At 38.3% G+C, this 19621-nt stretch overlaps 1 protein-coding gene across 4 annotated transcripts in view; it reads left to right on the top strand.

Moving 5' to 3' along the window:
• Window positions 1-19621, top strand: part of ephb2b (eph receptor B2b) — a 160835-nt gene that overhangs the window by 110475 nt on the left and 30739 nt on the right. For all 4 annotated transcript variants that reach the window (XM_079596905.1, XM_079596903.1, XM_079596902.1 and 1 more), the window contains 2 exons: window positions 12503-12658; window positions 15007-15342. In XM_079596905.1, coding sequence (XP_079453031.1) covers window positions 12503-12658; window positions 15007-15342 — 492 coding nt within the window. The remainder of the gene's footprint in view (window positions 1-12502; window positions 12659-15006; window positions 15343-19621) is intronic.

Here is a 19621-nt window from a genome sequence, read left to right on the forward strand (position 1 = left end):
TCCAATTGACTGAAGATATAAGTTATTGTTACATTATGTTGTTAATAAATGTTTAAAATTTGACAATGTCAATAATCATGTCTAGTCTAAAAATGGCATAGCAACCTGTGCTTTAATTTTTTTTTGTAAAAATCGAGACTTGAATCGAACCGTGACCTTAGAATCGAAAATGTAATCGAATCGAGGATTTGGAGAATCGGGACACCCCTAGTATGTACAGTCAGTGGCTTGCAAAACTATTAAAACCCTTAATTTTTTCTTATTTTGTTATGTTGTTGCCTTGTTAAACTACTTTAAAATGTCACTCTGTCCACTCTGTTTCTTTTTAATATATTTGCAAAGTTTTCACAGATCTGTTTTTTGCCTTGTCATTATGGTGTATGGAGTGTAGATTAATGTGAAAAAAGTCATTTAAATTAGTTTAAATAAGGCAGCAACATAGTAAAATGTGAAAAAGAATACTTTTGTATACTACTAAAGTTTTATTTTATAAAATATATTTTGATTCATTTTAATAACATTTTATTTTAAATATTTTATATATATATATATTTAAATGGTAAAAGAACGAATGGACTGACACTAATTGATTTTGATATGATATTGATATATAAAAACAGGTTCTGTGTGTATTTGGAGATATTATGCAGCTGTTGTTTTTGCAGATTAAACCGATAATAGAGGTCGGATTCCCCAAAGGCTCATTAAACTTTTGGTCAGAACTGATATAATCTTACATAAATACCCTCCTGGGATTTGCAACAGAAACAAGACTGGAATCGAATGAACACGACTAGACTCATTTCGATTGCATCTGCGTGCGTGTGTTTATGTCTGCGCGCATCTGCGTTTATATCTGTAGGAAGGGATCGCAACAGGATTGGACACCAGCTGCTCTCCCTAGATCCTCTACCCCACAGCCGTCCCCTCCTTTCCCTCTCCTGCTGTCCGCTCTGACAGGGAACATACAGCTCCTTTATGCAGCTTGCCCATCATTTCGCACCCCACCTTGAGGCCGCCACTGTCACTGGACGCTGCACAGACAGTCTCTGTCAATTAGACACTGCATCTGCCGGGCAACAATAGAGCCCCCTCGTTTCCTGTCTGTCTCACTGCCTGTCGCTCTCTCTTTGACTCTCTCGATTTCCTTAAATCTCACTCTCTTTCATTTCTGCTTCTCATCAAGTGCCGACTCCCCACTTTGCAGCTATTATTTACCCGTGGAAAAAACTGCCATCCTTTTAACGGAAGACTTATTTGTGTTTGTATTGATTTTTGTACGTGCGGCTGAGTTTAAACTTTAAAGCATTAAGGTAAAAAAAAAAAACATTTCGATGGCATAATTTCACAAACGCCTTCCATTCTTTCAGAGAAAAACATTGCCTTGCCACGCAGCGATTCAAAGCTACGTTTAGGAAAGCTTGGCCTATTTCCATCTGCCTGACTGATTCTCTTTGTTTGCCTTCACGCTGCTTCCTTTTTTTCAGAACTGCACCTCTTCCTCCTCCAATCTTAGTTTGATTCTGTCGTGAAGACACCTTGGTTTCCAGCGAGGAGAGCCCTCCCCCTTCTCCTTCCGCCCCTCCTGAAAGAGGCATCTTGCGCCTCTGACCAGAACATGGAATGCATGCACAACCAGGGAGGGCCCTGCATGGCAACGGCTGTGGTTGCCCTGGCAACTTCCCCGTCCTTGAGGAAAGGGCACGTTAGGAGTTTTTGGGCCAAGGTTTTGACAAGCACAGTCAAAACTCATAAAGCGTCCTGACGCGTCGATCCAGCTATCATGAGTGTTCAGAACTAAAATTAACCAAATTGCATGATTCATCTGCTTGTTTATCATCTTAATAAAGGGCTTGGCCTTTGTGCCTTAGGCTACGGTGGGCTATTTCATCATTATGTTGAATGGCTAGTTGTATTTTTAGTAGTAAGACACAAATAAGTCGTGTAATCTTGCAGCAGAGGGCGTAGCCTATTGTAACCTGTTACCAAGGACAAGATGTCAAAGGTGGAAATTGAAAAACGAGACCACCACAGTCATCACGTCTTTTCATTTTACCTCCCTAGAGGAAAGGGAAGGACCGGTGTAGACGGAACCCATTCCAGTTACAAATTGTCGTAACATTGTCGTCACAATAGCAGCATCCGATTTCCAGATCAGGGTGTCAGATGAAGCCATGTCATATGAATAGAGGATGAAAGCAATGCTTGTGCAGTTTGACCTTCTCTATAATAGCAGGTTTATATGTGATCACCAAGTCCAGCTTGTTTCAGAACGGAGTCTATTACATTTGTAGTAACTGAAAACATAATCAAATTAGCCATGGGTCTGGTTGATGTTGAGAGCTTTGGAATAACTGGAGTTTAGTGTTTTCTAGAGCTCTTTCTGTTTGTGTGTCTGTTGGACGTCATTTTGTGGCCCTATCTGACTGCTCTGAGAGTCAACCAAGAGTTCACTGTATCCCCAAGATTTTTACTCGATCTCACTGGACTGCTGTGATTGACAATCACTCTTTAATGGAGATAAATGTGGCTGCTGAGCTTTGCCCCTCCCCAACCATCTGCAACAGACTCCAGTGAAGGGACAAAATGGTTGTGTGTGTGGTGGTGTACAGATTTTTTTTGTCTGCCTTTAGTGACACCTTTCTTGTGACCTCTGTCAAGCAATCCACCTACACGAAATGATCCTTGTCTGTCTGTTTCTTAGCAGCCTTTTTAGATTCCTGTCATTCAGACGGCTGTGGATGAGATAAAATTGTGCTACAGATATAGCTTTAGAAATCCATTTCTTTCACTTTGTGTTTTCCTTTTTCCAACGTCTGGATGTTTGTGATCTGATGATTGCCTGAATCCATCTTCCTCTCTAAAATACTAATTTGGCCATTGCCATTTTTTCAAATTATGGACGACAAACAAAGGAGCTAAGAGAGTGGACCATTATCAGATGCCCAGTTTCTCTCTGTCATTACGGTAAAGGCCTATAATGCAGCTGAGGCAGCGTTTCTGCTGTGTCCTCCTGCCCTCTTTGTCCTTTTACCTACCAAACAGACATTTCTGTGACCGACCTGTTGGATCTGTGTTTAGACAGTCATTCTGTGAAACCGGTGTCTTTTACAGTTTTAATAAAGAATTGAAAAATCTATTTATTTTTGTTAAAAATACAAAAGGTAATATAATGTGTGTGTATAAATTGCACTGCACCTTCTCAAGCTAAATTAATTTATTTAAAAGTGAAGTTGTTTTTTTAAATGTATTTTTCTATTATTATACTTTTACCTTATGCATTTAGCAAACTTGTAAAAGTATATTCATACATACTTATAAATGTGTGTGTGTTTATTATAAGCAATAGATAAAGTTGGCAACAGCAGTATTTATATATATATTTTTATATCTGGAGGGCACTTATTCTGATGACTGAAAAGGTTGTCAATTCTGATCTATTCTAGTTACAACACACACCTTTTCACTTCAGCCATTTGCAGATGTCAGGGTATCCTTTTGAGCTAGAATAGATTTTGCATTTGCATTTTCCTTCTCTCTCTGGATGTGTTTATTGACTGCAACATGTGGGGACCATGCATTGATCTAAAATGTGAGGCATGCATGTTAGACAAATGCATACATACTCCCGCACACACATAAGCGCGCTCATAGTCACATTCCAGCTGTTGCAGGCGGTCCACAGAGCTCTTTTCCCAGGTGCCACACACATTTCCCTGTAATCTCTCTCCACACACACTCCACCGGTGCTCTTAATTTGTGGCGGCGGCGCCTGCTGGGCGGATTTGGGCTACAGATCCTGTCTGAAGACAGCTCTAACAACTGCAAAGGGGCCAAGATTGGACACAGACACCAGGATGTATCCCCTAATTTCTGATGAGAACTTTGCATGTGTATGTCAGAATTTCACGCAAATTAGAGTATTTAAACTTCTGAAAGTCTCACGAGGCCATGAGCTTGTGGTTTATGAGTCACAGAGATGTGTTTAAATATCCAGGTTTTTTATTATTATTTCAGTTTTTTTAAACTTGATGGTTGCTCAGCTCCTGTGGTCTCATGGGGATAGCATCCATATCCATTTTATCCATTGGTTGCACACTTGAGAGTCTCAGTAGATGCAGCACTTTCTCCTTTTATTGTTTCCATGCTATTTCATTCATATATAGTACACGGACATCCTGCTTATTGGACGTAATGCTCTTTGCATACTATGTAGCAGGGAAGTACACATATTCAGATACAAATATTTGTCACATTAAGCCGGGGACACACTTAATGACTGTAAGGCCGATTATGAATGTAATTTGATACTTATGGCTGATCATGCCCAAACGCTCTGAGTCAGAGACAGTTGCGTTCAGTCTGTGTTTAAAATCTGCTCCAGTCGTTGAAAAGTCTGTCAGTGTGTTTAGTTCAGTCTTAGAATGTTTCAGCTAGTCGTTAAGTGTGTCCCCGGCATTAGCCACTTTTCCACTGTCAGACTAAACGGTTCTTAGAATGGTAAGGAACGGTTCCAGTTGTGTTTCCACTTGAGCCTGGTACGGTACGGCGCGATTACAAACTGCTCTGGGCACGGAATTCTCTGCACTGTTGTCTGTGCCAATTCATACCGCATGAAAAAAAAAACAAGTTGGCAGTTGGATTTAGAATTTTATGAAAAATAACTCATGTTCACACTGCCCCAACAAACACTGATTGAACATGGTCAGTCAGATGAAAACAAACCCTGACCAACGCCAACAGACGCACTGATCAGGTAAAACCCAATAGACGTGTTTGTTGGGTGTTTGTCTGTGCGGTGTGAATTGGGCGGAACCGTGCTGCTAGAATACGTGAAGTGATGTCGCAACTCAGAATTGGTCACTGTGGTCTGGCTACCAGTTTCTCTGTGGCTGGCTAAGCACTCTATTTGAGCAACATTAACACAAATGAATAATAAAGTTCAAATAAATCTGATCATCCACTATAACGCGGGTGTTATTTACATCTCATATCGTCTGTAAACTCTTGCGTTACCAAGGCAATGACTGATGCTTTTGTATTACATTCCAAAGAGCGGCCGTTATCTGCCTCACAGTGGAAAAGGAAACCGTAACCGTACCGGCTGGCCAGGAACGACCCGGCGGTGGAAAAGCGGCTATTGTGTCTGTCAAAGACTTTTCATTTTCTTTAGCTAACACATCATAACTACTTAAGAAACTCTGTAGCAGTCTTTCAGTCAGAATAGATTAGAAAATGCAATTGGATGTGAAAAAAACCCTGGTTATGAAGGATAGAAGTACTCTGAGTAGCCTTTTCAACATGTCTTTTAAGCCTTAGGTCATATATAATATTCATAACCTGTATTTATTCATAATATTCTGCATTTTTTTGTCCACTTTAAATTGAAAAGTCTTTTCAAAGTTTTATACTAAATGGGCTGTTCTTCTGTCCCTCACTGCCCGATTTTGTTCATGTCAAATTAAATATGGTGTCTATTCTACTCTGACCATACTGTGGTAAGACAGCCTAGCATATGGCACTGATTAACCTATGTCTTACTCAACCCTTTTTTTGTTACCAGTTACTATGACTGATGGAGTCAGAGTCAGAGTTGACATTGAGAGACCTTGAGAAGATCATTGATGCTCTCCTTTATTCCCAGGACCGCCGCCTGGTTCCTCACTAACATGCCGGGCAGACATGTTCCTGGCATGTTAATTGCATCAGACAAGAAGACCTAGAGAGGGAAATAAATTTGTAATTTATGCCCGTGTGGTGGGGTGAGCTGAATGCCAGTTGTCTAATTGCTTTCACACAGTCTTTATTGAATTAGCTGGTCAGGCTTGAGCCTTAATTGAATTCTAAGACCCACTGATGCTTTTCCAAACTGAGTTCGTTCGCTAACTCTCGCACTCTTGAGATGGTGAATGATGAACTTTGTATTACCTTTTCATGTGTAGACCTGTGTGGCCATGTAATTGCATTAAAAAAAATCACATTTCAGCAGAATTCAAAAGACCACTCTTGGCTGTTCATATTACCCTGCCTCGTGCATATTATTATATTGAATATTTTTATCATATTATAAGCTACTAGTAAAAGCAGTTACAGTTTAAATTCTTTTTGATGTTAGTAGGAATTTCTACTAGTATCCAACTATATCAGGACACTTCCATTCAGAGTCGCATTGCATAATTTGCATATTTGCATATTGCTAAATATCCACAATATAATTAAAGAACAAGGTCTGTTTTTGCACAATATTAAAATTCTGGCCAATGTGAGAAGCTGAAACTGATTTTCATGTTATAAGTGATAATTCAAATTCAACACTATTTTGTCTAAATGAATTAACATTAAAATATTAAAGTCAGCTGTTTTAAATGCAAGTGAATTTAGGCATCACAACATTATAATGTACAGTATGAAAGATTGATATTCATTTTGAGAGTTGCTAAATATTACATTTTAACAGTATTTTTTAAAATTTGTATATGACAGCAAAGGTATGTTTAAATGGAAAAATAAATTAAATGAGGATGCAAAATTAAATATTTGTATTGGTCAATATTGGATAAATTAAGAAATCTAATATCGGCCAACTACCGATATGGTACCGATATATTGTGCTTCTCTAAATTTTGCTTATTCTATTAATTTGGAGAACTTCTACATTATCAAAGACCTATTGCTCCTAATATCACTTTTTTATACTATAGATGAGAAGGTTTCTAAGCTCTACCAAGTCATTTGAAATTAATTTTGAGGTTTGATTAAATATAAAGCAGTTCTAAAGCAAACACGTTCTTGTAACAAACACATCATCCATCTGTTTCACACACTGCTCCCCTTGGTCACAATAGGACTTCCCCCATCCATACAGAAAACCCCTCAGACTCTGCCCCATTTCCCTGCTTTCAGCACATTTTTTGCTGTGCAAACAAAACCGAGCATCCCTTGGTTCTTCGCTTTTCTGTTTTTCTTTTCCATGCATCTCTCCTCACATACAGCCCCCCTCTCCCCCACACACACACCTCTGTCCCTGGTCCCTCTTTAATGTAGCTTTCATTAAATGCAGTACTTTCAAACCAGCTTTTGAGTGGCTGAATAGATGGGCAGCATAAAAAAGGGAGGGGAGTTTGTCACTACTACAGTCACCCCAGACAAAGAGGCCTTTTTGTTCTGGTGGGGAACAAAGGACATGTGACTGTGTATGTGTTGAGGTACATAAATGTTCATTGGATATGCACATGAGTGACCAGGTTTATTTTTTTTCCCCTATTCCCTAAGTAACTGTGACTTTAGCTGGATTAGACACTGTACAGCCAGTAGTGTCTGTAGAGCATCCAGCATTATGCGCAGGCAGCCATGATGGAAATGCCAGCCCCAAAGGCTCCGGTGTTGTTTGCACTCCTGGCTCCTGAATTGGACGCAGCTGGAGGAGCCATATCCGCCGGTACATGTACACACACATTCCTGCCCCGCTACCAACCGGCTCCAGCGCACATGCAGCCATCTGCGTGTACGCCTCTTTCTTTAGCACCTACGTAAATCAGACTGGATGAAAACGCTCTGGCAATCTTTGAAATCGCCAGCGAATTACCTGTAATAAAACATGACTAGCGTTCTGGCACCCGAGCACATGTTCACAACGGGATTTCACTCACACAGCCCACTAAGCCTGCCATTATGCCACTGCTACCTTTTCCTCGGTCTGCACGTGTTATTAGAGGCAATAAACACAAGCAAGGCAAGGTTTGAAAGAGTGCCAGGCGGTTTGCGTTCAATACTTCTCACCGTAGTCACTGAAATGCGACAACTACGTTTTCGACAGCGGGTCTTGGACCTCTTTGATGTGTTCTGGATAAAATTGACAGTATATGGGTGTTTCTTTAACTAGAAGTGCTTTAGGCCTTGTGGATTTTTATATAATAAACTGATAACTCTGCACTTTTCTCATTGGTAATTAATATGTAATTATCTATCACTATTATCTATTGCACTATTATTCAAATGCTTAGAATAGTTTTACTTTTTTTATGTTGAATTCAGGGCTGTCAAAATTAACTCACTAACACATGTATTTTTTTCCCTGCAGTTTAACACCTTAATTGAAGACTAAAGTAATGGCTGCTTTAGCATTACCATCCCAGTAATAAATATATTTATTTTATCAAAATATATAATAATATATCAAAATAGATATATTACAACATTATTAAAAACAGTTACTTTTATATTGTTATATTTTTTCACAATATTGCTGTTTTTAATGTATATTGGTCATTTAAGTGCAGACTTAGTGAGCAACTTATTAAAAAATAGGCAACTTACTAATACTAATTACTAATACTTGTATAGCTAGCTGTATGCAAATAATATATATTTTATTAATATATATATATATATATATATATATATATATATATATATATATATATATATATATATATAAAAATTACATCCCCAAGTCAAAATTTTCTGATTTTCAATTAGTCTGACATATTATTTCGCATTGAGCCAATGTTAACAGACTATTGCAACAATTAATTCAATTTATTTTACTGAATTTCACTTGGGCCAGTTTAAAAATTTAGATGTGACCAGTCACTAGAATATTTTGACTTGGAGAGGTTACATTTTTTTTACAGTGTATATTATAAAAAAGGATATTTTACGTTGGTAATTTACATGTTAATTCAAAATGACGCAGACTATTTGGGGCAAAATTGTTTAGTGTGGTAGAAATTACATAAAGGTGTGAAGAAACACCCATATCTGGTCACTAGCATAAATTGCTTCGATTCATAGGTTTCTTCTCAAGACCTGCTAGACCAGTATGAACCTGCATGGACTGGCTGTTGTAAATTAATGCTGTAAATAAGCTGATCTTTTCAGCAAATGATGCATTTCAAAATGACTTCATCTCTTCCTTGCTACAGAACCAGATTCATCTCTATCACCAAAAAAGAGACCAAAGGGTCCACATTTCAAAGTGTTTCAAATGTTTCAATTTCAAAAGTGTCATTATTTGTTTTTTTCTTTCTATACAAACAGATTTAAATTTTGCACAAAAAACAAAACAGACTTTTTTATTTCCATTCTGAGCTTGCAAGAGAAACATTGTGATCAAACAATTCAACCATTTCTAATCTTGATGTGCTATATATCAAAGCGCTGATGTGCTCTTTAATCAGGATTTCTATCGTCCCTGGGGCTACAGCTGACACGGTTTTTCTCTCGATTGCATTCCTCTGCACAGGGTAGTTCGGCGAGCAGAGTCGTACGCTTCTACGCCATGTTTAGCACAGTCCCCACGTTTTTAGCACGGCTGACATTATTTCCCTTAGTTGGATGGAACCATCTGGAAGCAAGTATGGAGACATGCAAGGTCATGCCCAGACGGCAAGTGGTGGAGTCAGGCGCGGATACTCAGTGCCTCCCTCCCCCTTCCTTCGTCAGCGTGGCATAGGCTAACCCTCTCTAGGAGACTGGCAGAGTTTGTGGTGGGAGGATCGGGCCCTCTCAGTTTCTGTTTTTGTAGTGAAGGTGCACAATTTTCCCTTCAACACTAGTTAGCGTATGTCAACCTGCAAGCTAGGGTGTTAAGACAACTCTTAATGGGTCAATGACGATACAAGAAAAATCTTGTTTAAAACACTTGTGCCAAAGTCTTAGAAATGTACTCTTTGTATTATTATTAATTTACCATTCTCAAGAAAGTTTTCATTTCTGTCTGCAGGGGTCCTCTCTATAAAAAATTATTTTTTCCCCCATTTTGGTTGGATCACATGACTTTGTTGGTCACACTACAGGACTTTTATTTTGCGATTGTTTTTTTCCTCATATACTGTATTAATATGCAGTGAAGCGGTTTAAAATAGAATAAATTATTTTTTCTAAGAAATAAGCTAATATGCTAAACATTTGTAATTTAGGAGGTCAAAGGTTATTTTTGTTACCCCGCAATCATTTAATTAGTTTAATCTCTTCATTATAATAAAAAGTTGCATCACCCGGAAAGTTTATACCTTGTGTCCCCAAAAATATATATACAATTAGTTGATCGAAAATTAAAAACCTGTTCATCATAGAGCAGGATTTAAAATGTATTTTTAAAATACATGAATAGACAAGGGGACAAAGCGGATTTATTTTAAGCACTCTTGCTGCAGTTTTCCATCTCTTCCTGTTTTCTCTCTCTTTGATCTCAGTCCATTTGGGTCCAGTCTGCTTTCCATTGCTGTTTTTGATTACCTTTCTGTCCGAGTTTCATCTTAAATGCTGAAGCTTTGCAGTTGTGCTTGTCTCGGTGACTCCAATGACACTTTCTCCGAACACACAAGCCTCATATTTCACTTTGCACACGGCTAGTTTTGCCATAAATCATTTGAAAAGAAAAACATGTCAAATCTAATATTAAACCGAGGTGCTCTATCGCTTTCACATTGTGCATTTTTTCCAGCAGTCCATTTCTAAACGTTTATTATACTCATTCACATGGGATATTTAGCCATGCTTTTACACCTCTGTGTGTGTGTGTGTGTGTTTGTGTGTGTGTGTGTGTGTGTGTTTATGTGCGTGTGTGTGTTTTGGGGAACTGGGCTGTCAGTTTCCTGGTGGAGGCTTATAGAAACCTGTCAGCTGGATTTGGGAAAGACTAAGTTTGCTTAAACTCTTAAGAGGGAGAAAGAGCGTGGGTGTTTTTGGAATAAGAAAATGAGTGCGGATGTGTTGAGTGCAAAGAGGGAATGTAAAAACGTGTATTTGTGTGTCCGTGTATGGCAGTCTAAAGTGTTCCTGGATGCTGAGCTGGTCCTGTGGTTTGCCAGGGTGTTGAAATGGGATCAAGAGAGACGGTCTGTGGCGAGCAGGTGAGAGGAAATGGGGAATAGCACCCTTTCTGTCTGAAACATTTCACTGAAATAACAGACTCCCCTTTAATGACCACTGGGCACTAGTTAACCTCTGCCCCCTGTAATTGAGCTGTAAGAATGTGATCTCACTGCCTCGACGGATGTACAGTCCGGCTTATTTGTGCGTGTTTAAGAGCACGGCTGAACCCTGACTGGAGTTGCTTTCTCCAAATAAACCCGTCGACAGACATTTTCCTTGGCCGGCCCGCTGCACAAATCCTTGCCGTGATTGCCAGCTTAGACTATGGAGGCCGAAGTGTCTGTGCTTTATTGCTTTTTAGCTCCTCTAAAACGGTTCAGATATTGAAGGTGTGTTCAAATCATTTGGCGTGGAAGCAAGGTCACCCATTAGGAATGGGGTGACAGGGTTTTTCAAACTTGGCGAGCCAGGATGGCTTTTCTTTCCAGATGTGTGTGGATGTGGGCTGTCACTTGCTGTGGTCTTTTTCTCTTGCGCTCATGGTTGGGTTAGTGCTGGGGGGATGTACTCCACAGCAATGTGCTGTTCATCCGGGCCAAGTGCTTGTCAGTTATCCCTCTCTTTGGGAAGTGCTTTGTTTGTTTGGTACAGAGAAGTACAACATGAAAACTTGCAAGGTCTGAAAGGCCTCCAGGGAATATCGGTATGTACACATGAAAATACACTCCTGCTCTCTAGTAGAGCAAGGGTGATTAAAACAACAAACATAGTCAATGTAAATCAAAAAATACCCTGTTCTTTTCTTAATACACATTGGTGGTCTTATAGGGAAAGATAACCCAAAACATGAAAAAAACAAAACCTGCTGAAGTGCTGTTTCAAACCCGTACGACTGACTTTCATCCAGTCGGGTGAATTCAATACAAGGACATAGTGACTCACTTTAATGCTTAATAAACCTTAACAATAGCAGAAAATAATGATAGATTTGAAAAGAAACATTACGATTATGTTGAGAATGAGATGTTCTCAAGATTGAACCTGACCTTCACAGTCCAAAAGTATTTGCAATCCACAGCAAATCAGTCCTGGCTCCCTCTTGGCTTTGGATGTCTACTTTTCACAATCTAATCAAATCCCTGTTGATAAAATTACGTCACACCCTACATGTTTTTTTTTTTTTTTTTTATGTTCTCTTTTACTCCAAAATGTGTGGTTGTAAGTGAGGGTGTCACAGGTGAAAAGTACAGCAAAGGTAAACCAAGAAAAGAGGAGTCACAATCCTTCAGACCTGAAGCACAATAATCTGCATATTTGTACATGAATAGACTGTTTCTGGCCTTATTCTACTTTTTTTCCCTGTCTTTCACATGCTGTTTCTAAAATCAACCTATTAATTATAAAAGTGAGGACATCCATGTGCAGATCACACATGAAGTGGAATGCTCTTAGCATGTCATGAAAGAGCACAGGATTTGAATTATTCAGCCCCATATACTGAACATGCTATGTTTACTTGACTATACTGCTTCTCTTTACATGTGTGAAATACTCCAAAGTGTGTTTCAGCTTGACTTCAGTGGCCCATCATTTATTTCGTGTACTCTGGCACTTGGAAATCATGTAATATTGAAAAGTTCACTTTCTTGTCCTTCTCTCATCCCTTTCTCTGTCTCTGTTTCAGCATGCCCCTCAGGTTTCTTCAAGACTGCGCAAGGTGACGAGAAGTGCCTGCAGTGTCCAATCAACAGCCGCACAACCAACGACGGAGCCACCAACTGTGTCTGCCGAAATGGATATTACCGCACAGACTCTGACCCCTTAGAGATGCCCTGTACAAGTGCGTCCTCTATGCTTTTTCTCAATCAACATGAAAGCCTAATTTTAAAAATATATTTTCTAAACTTTCAGAGTGAACTTTCATTGTCTTAAAAAAGAAAAGAAAATATATATTAAAAAAAACTAGTGCTCAAAAGAAAATGATTTGTATTATAATTAACATAATAGAGTATTTTTAATTTTTGATTATGTATCATGCATAAAATTAAGATAAGTTATTATCTGGCAGAAACTTGTTTTGTTTTATAATTTACATAATAATAGAGTATTTTTATTTATTTGCACAAAATTAAGATAAAATGGCTCAAAGTTATTATCTGGCACAAACTTGTTTTGTTTTTTATCTCACTAAGTATAATAACATCAAATTTTAAATAAAAAAATGTACACTAAATATGAAAAAATAAAACATAAAGCACAATTTCTGTAAATAAATTGAAAACACGGTGATGGACTTTAGCATTTAACTAAATATTCTACTACAAAAATTCATCATGAATATTATTAGCCTGGTGCGCATGAATGCGCTGAAAAATTCAAACTGATTCAACAATACAAATGAAATCACTAAAATGGATAAGACGTACCAATGATACCTTTTCTAACTCCAACAGCACACCTCTCTTCCAAAACCATTGCAAACAGCAGCCTTTTCTCTTCATTCCCACTGACTACAGATCAGGCAGAGAAAAATAACTCATGGCCCTATTATTGAAACAGATGAGGCCAAGAAGACTAGGAAAGAGAGACAGACAGCTCCTTATGTTGTTGTGAACGGCATGTTTTTGTCTCTTCCTGAAAAAGGCAAGGTGGGGGCAGAGAAGGAGAAAGAAAAGGAAGAACGAAACCGTTTTTTTTACAAAAGCTATTTGCAAAAGCCTGGCCCTGGGAGGAGAGCAGCTGTTGTGAATAAGAGAGCAGCATCGTGTCGCAGAGTTGAAGCTCAGTGGGCCTTTGCCTGATTAAAGAGAGGAAACAGCAGCCTTTACCGCCCACTAACCTGGGAATGGGATGTTTAGAAACAGTTTTGCATGCGACAGAGCTTCAAGACAGAGATGGCTCTTAATGATTCACAGCTGTAAATAGGTAATCAATTGGAGGCTTCATTTTTTGGGGGGGCTTTTTTAAAAGGGCAAAAGGCAGTGGTTTGTTTCTTGATTACCTCACTTGGCCCTAGAGGAGCACCCACAGTAATTGGGAGCACATGTCGGCTGAAGATAAACACAGGGTATTGTTAGCTTTAGTTGGGCTGTCAGTCAGGACGAGATCTCGGAGGTGCGTTTGTTTGGTGTGCTCTTACTCTTCTTCAAATGTGCTGTGTGTGCATGAGCAAATGCAAATGATGTTTACAAACACAGGAACAGCTCGGAAAAAAAATGTTTCAACAGACCCAAGTAAGCCTGTGATTTGTGCGATGTTATCGTAATTCAAATTAGCATGATGGAAATATGCAAGGAAATACACATGGAATTGCACACCATATACATTGTGTCATTGTATTATTCTGTCTACCCCTCTGGGAAGTTCAAGTCCGACTTCACATTGACTAATCCTTTCATCTCCTTTACCGCCCTTCATTTATTTGACACGCTACTATCCTCTCTATAAAAGTATGTGAGTAATTCCCTTGTCTTTTGTTGTTTGATTAACATTAAAAACACAGACAGCAGCAGGAAAATTAGGATGTTGTCACTTTAAGACACAGATACTGATACACAATGCGTTGTCTTTCTCGACTGTTTACGTTCATTAAGACATAACCTACTGTTTGCTAGGATACTCGCCAAGATGGGCATGTTGACATAATTTGTGTGTGAATTGTCCGTGAGAACATAATATTTGCACACTGTTTGTGTGCAAGGCTTTCCATGTGCACGCTTCAGATGAGTGTTCACACAAATCTTCTCACAACGTGGTCAAGTTCTCTTTTGCGTCTTCTTTAAATGTTTAAATTGCCAAATGAGTTTACTTTAAACACTGATAGCAACCTGTGCTTGCACACTATCAACACCCGGGTGATGACGGCGTAAATCTTAAGCAAAGTTTTGGGGAACAATGCGGATCCATCGTCAGAAACATGCATTACCCTATTAGTCTGTTTTACATCTGGTTATTTTCAGCAAACCATATGCGTATACGGCGTCAGATTTTAAATTAACTGCGCCACAAGTGTGTGCCGAACCGTGGGTGGAGAACGGTCCGGTTCGATTTTTTTTTACCGAGAACCATTACACCCCTAATATGTATTTCAAACAAAGGGCAGATAACAATTCTTTGAGTCATTTACAGGGGTAATCTATTTTTTCTTTCAGACTTTCGTTAAAGGATTTTTCTTGTTTGTTTTTCCAGCTGTGCCATCGGCTCCTCAAAATGTCATCTCCAGTGTGAATGAGACTTCACTGATGCTGGAGTGGAATCCTCCGCGGGAGACTGGTGGTCGTGATGACGTGGTCTACAACATCATCTGCAAGAGTTGCGGAGGTGGCAGAGGGGGCTGCACTCGCTGTGGGGACAACGTGCAGTTCGTTCCACGGCAGCTGGGACTCACGGAGAGCCGGGTCTTTATAAGTGAACTTCTGGCTCACACCCAGTACACTTTCGAAGTCCAGGCTGTCAACGGTGTATCAGACCAGAGCCCTTATTCTCCCCAATATTCATCAGTCAACATCACTACTAACCAGGCTGGTAAGTCTACACATTTTTATTTATTAACATTAACTTTTTTTTGGTGTCAACTGGGTGCTTTGGTACCACATAGTGTTAATTTCGTTAATGAAATCTATGACGAAAAATATTCGTTGACGACCTTTTCTTCCATGACTAAGACGAGACTATAACGAGACAACACCAATGTAATTAAACGATAACTGTGACTATATCAACATGCAATATTGCTGACGAAAAAAGACGGGACTAAAATGTAGTTAAAAAATAAAAGCATTACTAAAACCTCTCTTTGTTTTTGTATTACAGACTGTTTTTAACAAGCCGCTACACACTTTCGTGCTTGCGGTTGCCAGATTTCAAGAATTTAAATCCCCCAATCTGAGATTTTCTGTTAAAAAAAACACATTTTCTATCCGATGTTTTACTTAATATTTGCAATCTGGAAGCCTTGCGTAGCGCTCTCTCTAAACACTGCTGAAGTAGCGCGGATGATCTGAATACTTAAAAAACACAGGCAAACATGCAAGCTGGAGTTCAGCGATCTCCATTTGAGATATTTTGCAAAATGAAAGTGTCATTCAACCAGTCTGTGTTTCTTCAAAAGCCGATTGCACGTTTTTTTTAAATTAAAAAACATGAATGTAATTTGGAATTAGGCAAGAAATTTCACCGTTTAAATTTTTGAGGGATATGTCTTGTTTTCATAATGTATGAAATTAAGAATGGGTTAATTTATGACAAATAGCCTATTAAAAAAATCTGGAAACTAGATTAGGTAAAATAAACCATGCATATGAGTTCTATGAGACATTATGAGACTAAATGAGACATTCTCTAGATTTTGTACTATGAAAGTGCAATAATTTTGATGAAATGCAAATTTCTCAAATGACAACAATTGTTGTGATTATAATTTTAAGCAAAATAATCGTTATCAATCGTTATCATTATCAATTTAACCATTATGTAGCATGACGAAAATATGACTTTTTCATTGACTAAAACTAGACTAAAATGGCAGGCTTTTAGTCGACTAAAACTTGACTGAATCAAAACAGGGCAAGGTTGACTAAATACGATAAAAAGTACATTTGACACAGGACTAAGACTAAATGTAAAAATAGCTGACAAAATTAACACTAGTACCACAGGAGGTTGCCATGTTGGATGCTCTTACTCGTTTTTCATTTTTGTTCACCTGTTTGAACACATAATAGGGATGGATCACAATGGTCAGGATGCATTGTTTTGTTTTATTTTATTTGGTCATTTTTATCTTTATTTTATTTAATTTTAGCTGTTGTTTAAGACATTGCATTGCATTGTATTATTATTTTTTGCTTTTGTCACTTTTATCTAAAAGTTTTTTTATATCTTAAGAAATATGTCTGTTCAGTATAGGGTGAATCTGAAACCAGCCTAATTATTAAGGGCTTATTTAAGATTAGGTGATTAGTTGTTCAGGTAAACCACTGACCAGTTATTTTAGAAAATGTAATCTCTACCTCTTTGCTTTCATTGTTTATTTACCCACTAGTCTAAACTCACTATGTGTAATAGTGCATTAAACAGATTTCAGAATACTCTGTAACTCGCTTTGTTACCTCCAGATTACATCCCAATTACATTTTTTTGGCTGACATCCCACCATGTCACTATGAGGTTAGACATAATTCCCAGAAACTCAACGTGATCCACGTTGAATCAGACCCAAACCATAGTGAGACAGATTATCCGGAGCCTAGGATCTCTCCAGCCAATGATGACTTTTAATGAAAAACAGCTTCTTGCTACTGATTAGACAAACCGTTCTTCCACCTCCTGAAGCAACAGCCATGCTTTCAAGACATAGTACAATCAGAAGCTGCCATTGCAAAGGCAACAGAAGTCTGCTTTTTTCCACTGATGCCATTGTGGTTTAGATTACTGTGTTCCAATTATTTCAGAGGGACTGCAGCATTGATTTGTACTTTAAGTGTCTGTATAAAATGTGTGGTTGATTGTGCCAGATCGGTACTTGGAGCTCTTAGAGGCTCAAACAGAGACAGCCATTATTTTATGTTCCTCATCCTGCTGGCTACAGACAGATCATCAAACCCATCCCTGCTTTAGCCTAGTAAAGCTCCTTGTTCTGTTGTTGACTGTATTTTAATTGGTTGTGACATCGCTAACTTCAAAATTCAACAATTTCCTGATATTTGCATCATTCAAGGGAGGTTTTAACCGATCTGTTGTGCAAAGAGCATGCTGGAAGCGATGTATCTTTTATCCTTGGAGTGTTTACAGCTGATGAGACCAAAGCAAGCTGAGAGAGGTGATTGAGTAGATGTGTATATGTTAGGTCCTCATCATCACACATGTAAGGAATAATTGACTCTGGGCCGTTGAATTATTCGAAAAATAATGCACACTCGAGGTGGTAATGCACCTCGGGTGTACATTATTTTTCTAATAATTCCATTGCCCAGAGTCAATTATTACACTTATTCTACGGTTACCACACCTTAAAACATGATGTATCATCATGTTTGCCAAGTTTCTGTCCTTAAGACGCTCTTGTGTGTGGGACAGCAAGAGCTTTTTTTTTTTACACATCCCAAGCGTCCGTTGCTAATTCCAAAATGTAATTTCAGAGCTAGTAACAGAGACTTAAGCAACTGCTAGCAGTCTAATGCAGTTATTAATGCAGTTATTAGAGAGAGAGAGAGAGAGAGAGAGAGAGAGAGAGAGAGAGAGAGAGAGAGAGAGAGAGAGAGAGAGAGAGAGAGAGAGAGAGAGAGAGAGAGAGAGAGAGATTAAGTGTGTGAATTACCTGTCTGTGCGTCTCCCAACAGTGTTTGGCACCAACGTCTACTAATAGAGAAACTATGTTTATCTGCAGTGCATCTCGTTAGTTAGAAATATCATGTAGCTTTTAAGTTTCTAAACTATTTTACTGATAAAATCGCCAGATCAGCGCTGATAACACGTTTCATACTGTAAGTATGTCCATTTGAGTGGGAGAGAGCGCAAGGAAGAGATATCTGCTTTTCCATAATAACTAATAAATGCTAAATACATAATAAAACGTAATTTATTGGCAATTTTTTTTATAATTGGACGTTTATTTATCCTATTATTTAGTGTATTTATTTGCTCTGTCAGTGTCATTGTGGGTTTTAGTTTTGTGGGCTGTAAATACCTTTGAAATAACTAAAATCATTTGGCGAAGTGATATGAAACTAGTGTGGTCAAGACCTGCCTGGAACTTCTTTAGCCGTGCTTTTCCCTAAAAATAATTGCACAAATTAGAATATTCGTCAACCAATCAGAATCAAGCATTCAACAGCCCCGTAGTATAAAACGTATAACCAACTAGTTTACATGCACACATAACCTACAAACTCTCTCATAACTAGTTCACTCGCATTCATGCAGTCAGCTATACTGAAATCCAATTATCACAGACATGTGAGTGTAGAGACAATACGTTAAGTATTGTCACTGAAACTCGAGTTGAAAAACATACATACGCAGCAGGTCTTAGAGGCGAAAGGGCATATTCAGACTCGCTCTCATAAACTGACAGGGGGATCCTGTAAAGACTTTTTACATTCAGTCTCTCAACAGTAACACTAAGTGCACTTGAGACATTTAGGGGACTTGTGAACGTATGTGAAACTGCCATGGGAGCTGAATGATGAGGCTTTCAATGTTTCTTTGAACAAGAAATGACTGATCTGCTGGAAACAGAAGAATTGTTAGATTCACTTCATATGAGTCAGCTGAACAGCATCTTTGAAACAAAAGCCAACGTTTTCCCCCCAAGCTTTATGAGTCCACATATTCTCCTTGGAGAATCGCCTAGAATTTGTGCCGTTTTTTTTTTAAACATTACATTTATGTTACATTACTGCTCATAAAAGCATACTGGGACTGCAAATAAAAAATAAAAGTCTTTATTAAATATTTCAGTATTTGCAATTAAATTTTTCATTTAATTCGACCCCATTATTTTATAAAAGATGTATTTTCATACATTTTTATTATTATTATCATATAATTACATTGTTGTTTTAGTACACTTATAATGTGACTAAAGTTTTTTTATAAACTGCTGTTTTTTTGGGGGTGGGTGCTTTAATGACAAGTTTCTTCTTCTCTCTGGCAATACATGTTTTTTTTTTTGGTTGCAGTGATTTTAAGAAACATTCTCCTTGCATGTGAAATGAGCCCTGGATGTACTTTGGTGCTTACATTCTGGGCAGAGCAGCTTTCTGATCTCCTATTAGTCATTGATGTGTAAATATGGGTGGCC

The sequence above is a fragment of the Phoxinus phoxinus genome (genome assembly GCF_949152265.1).
Source record: "Phoxinus phoxinus genome assembly, chromosome: 22".
NCBI lineage: Eukaryota > Metazoa > Chordata > Actinopteri > Cypriniformes > Leuciscidae > Phoxinus > Phoxinus phoxinus.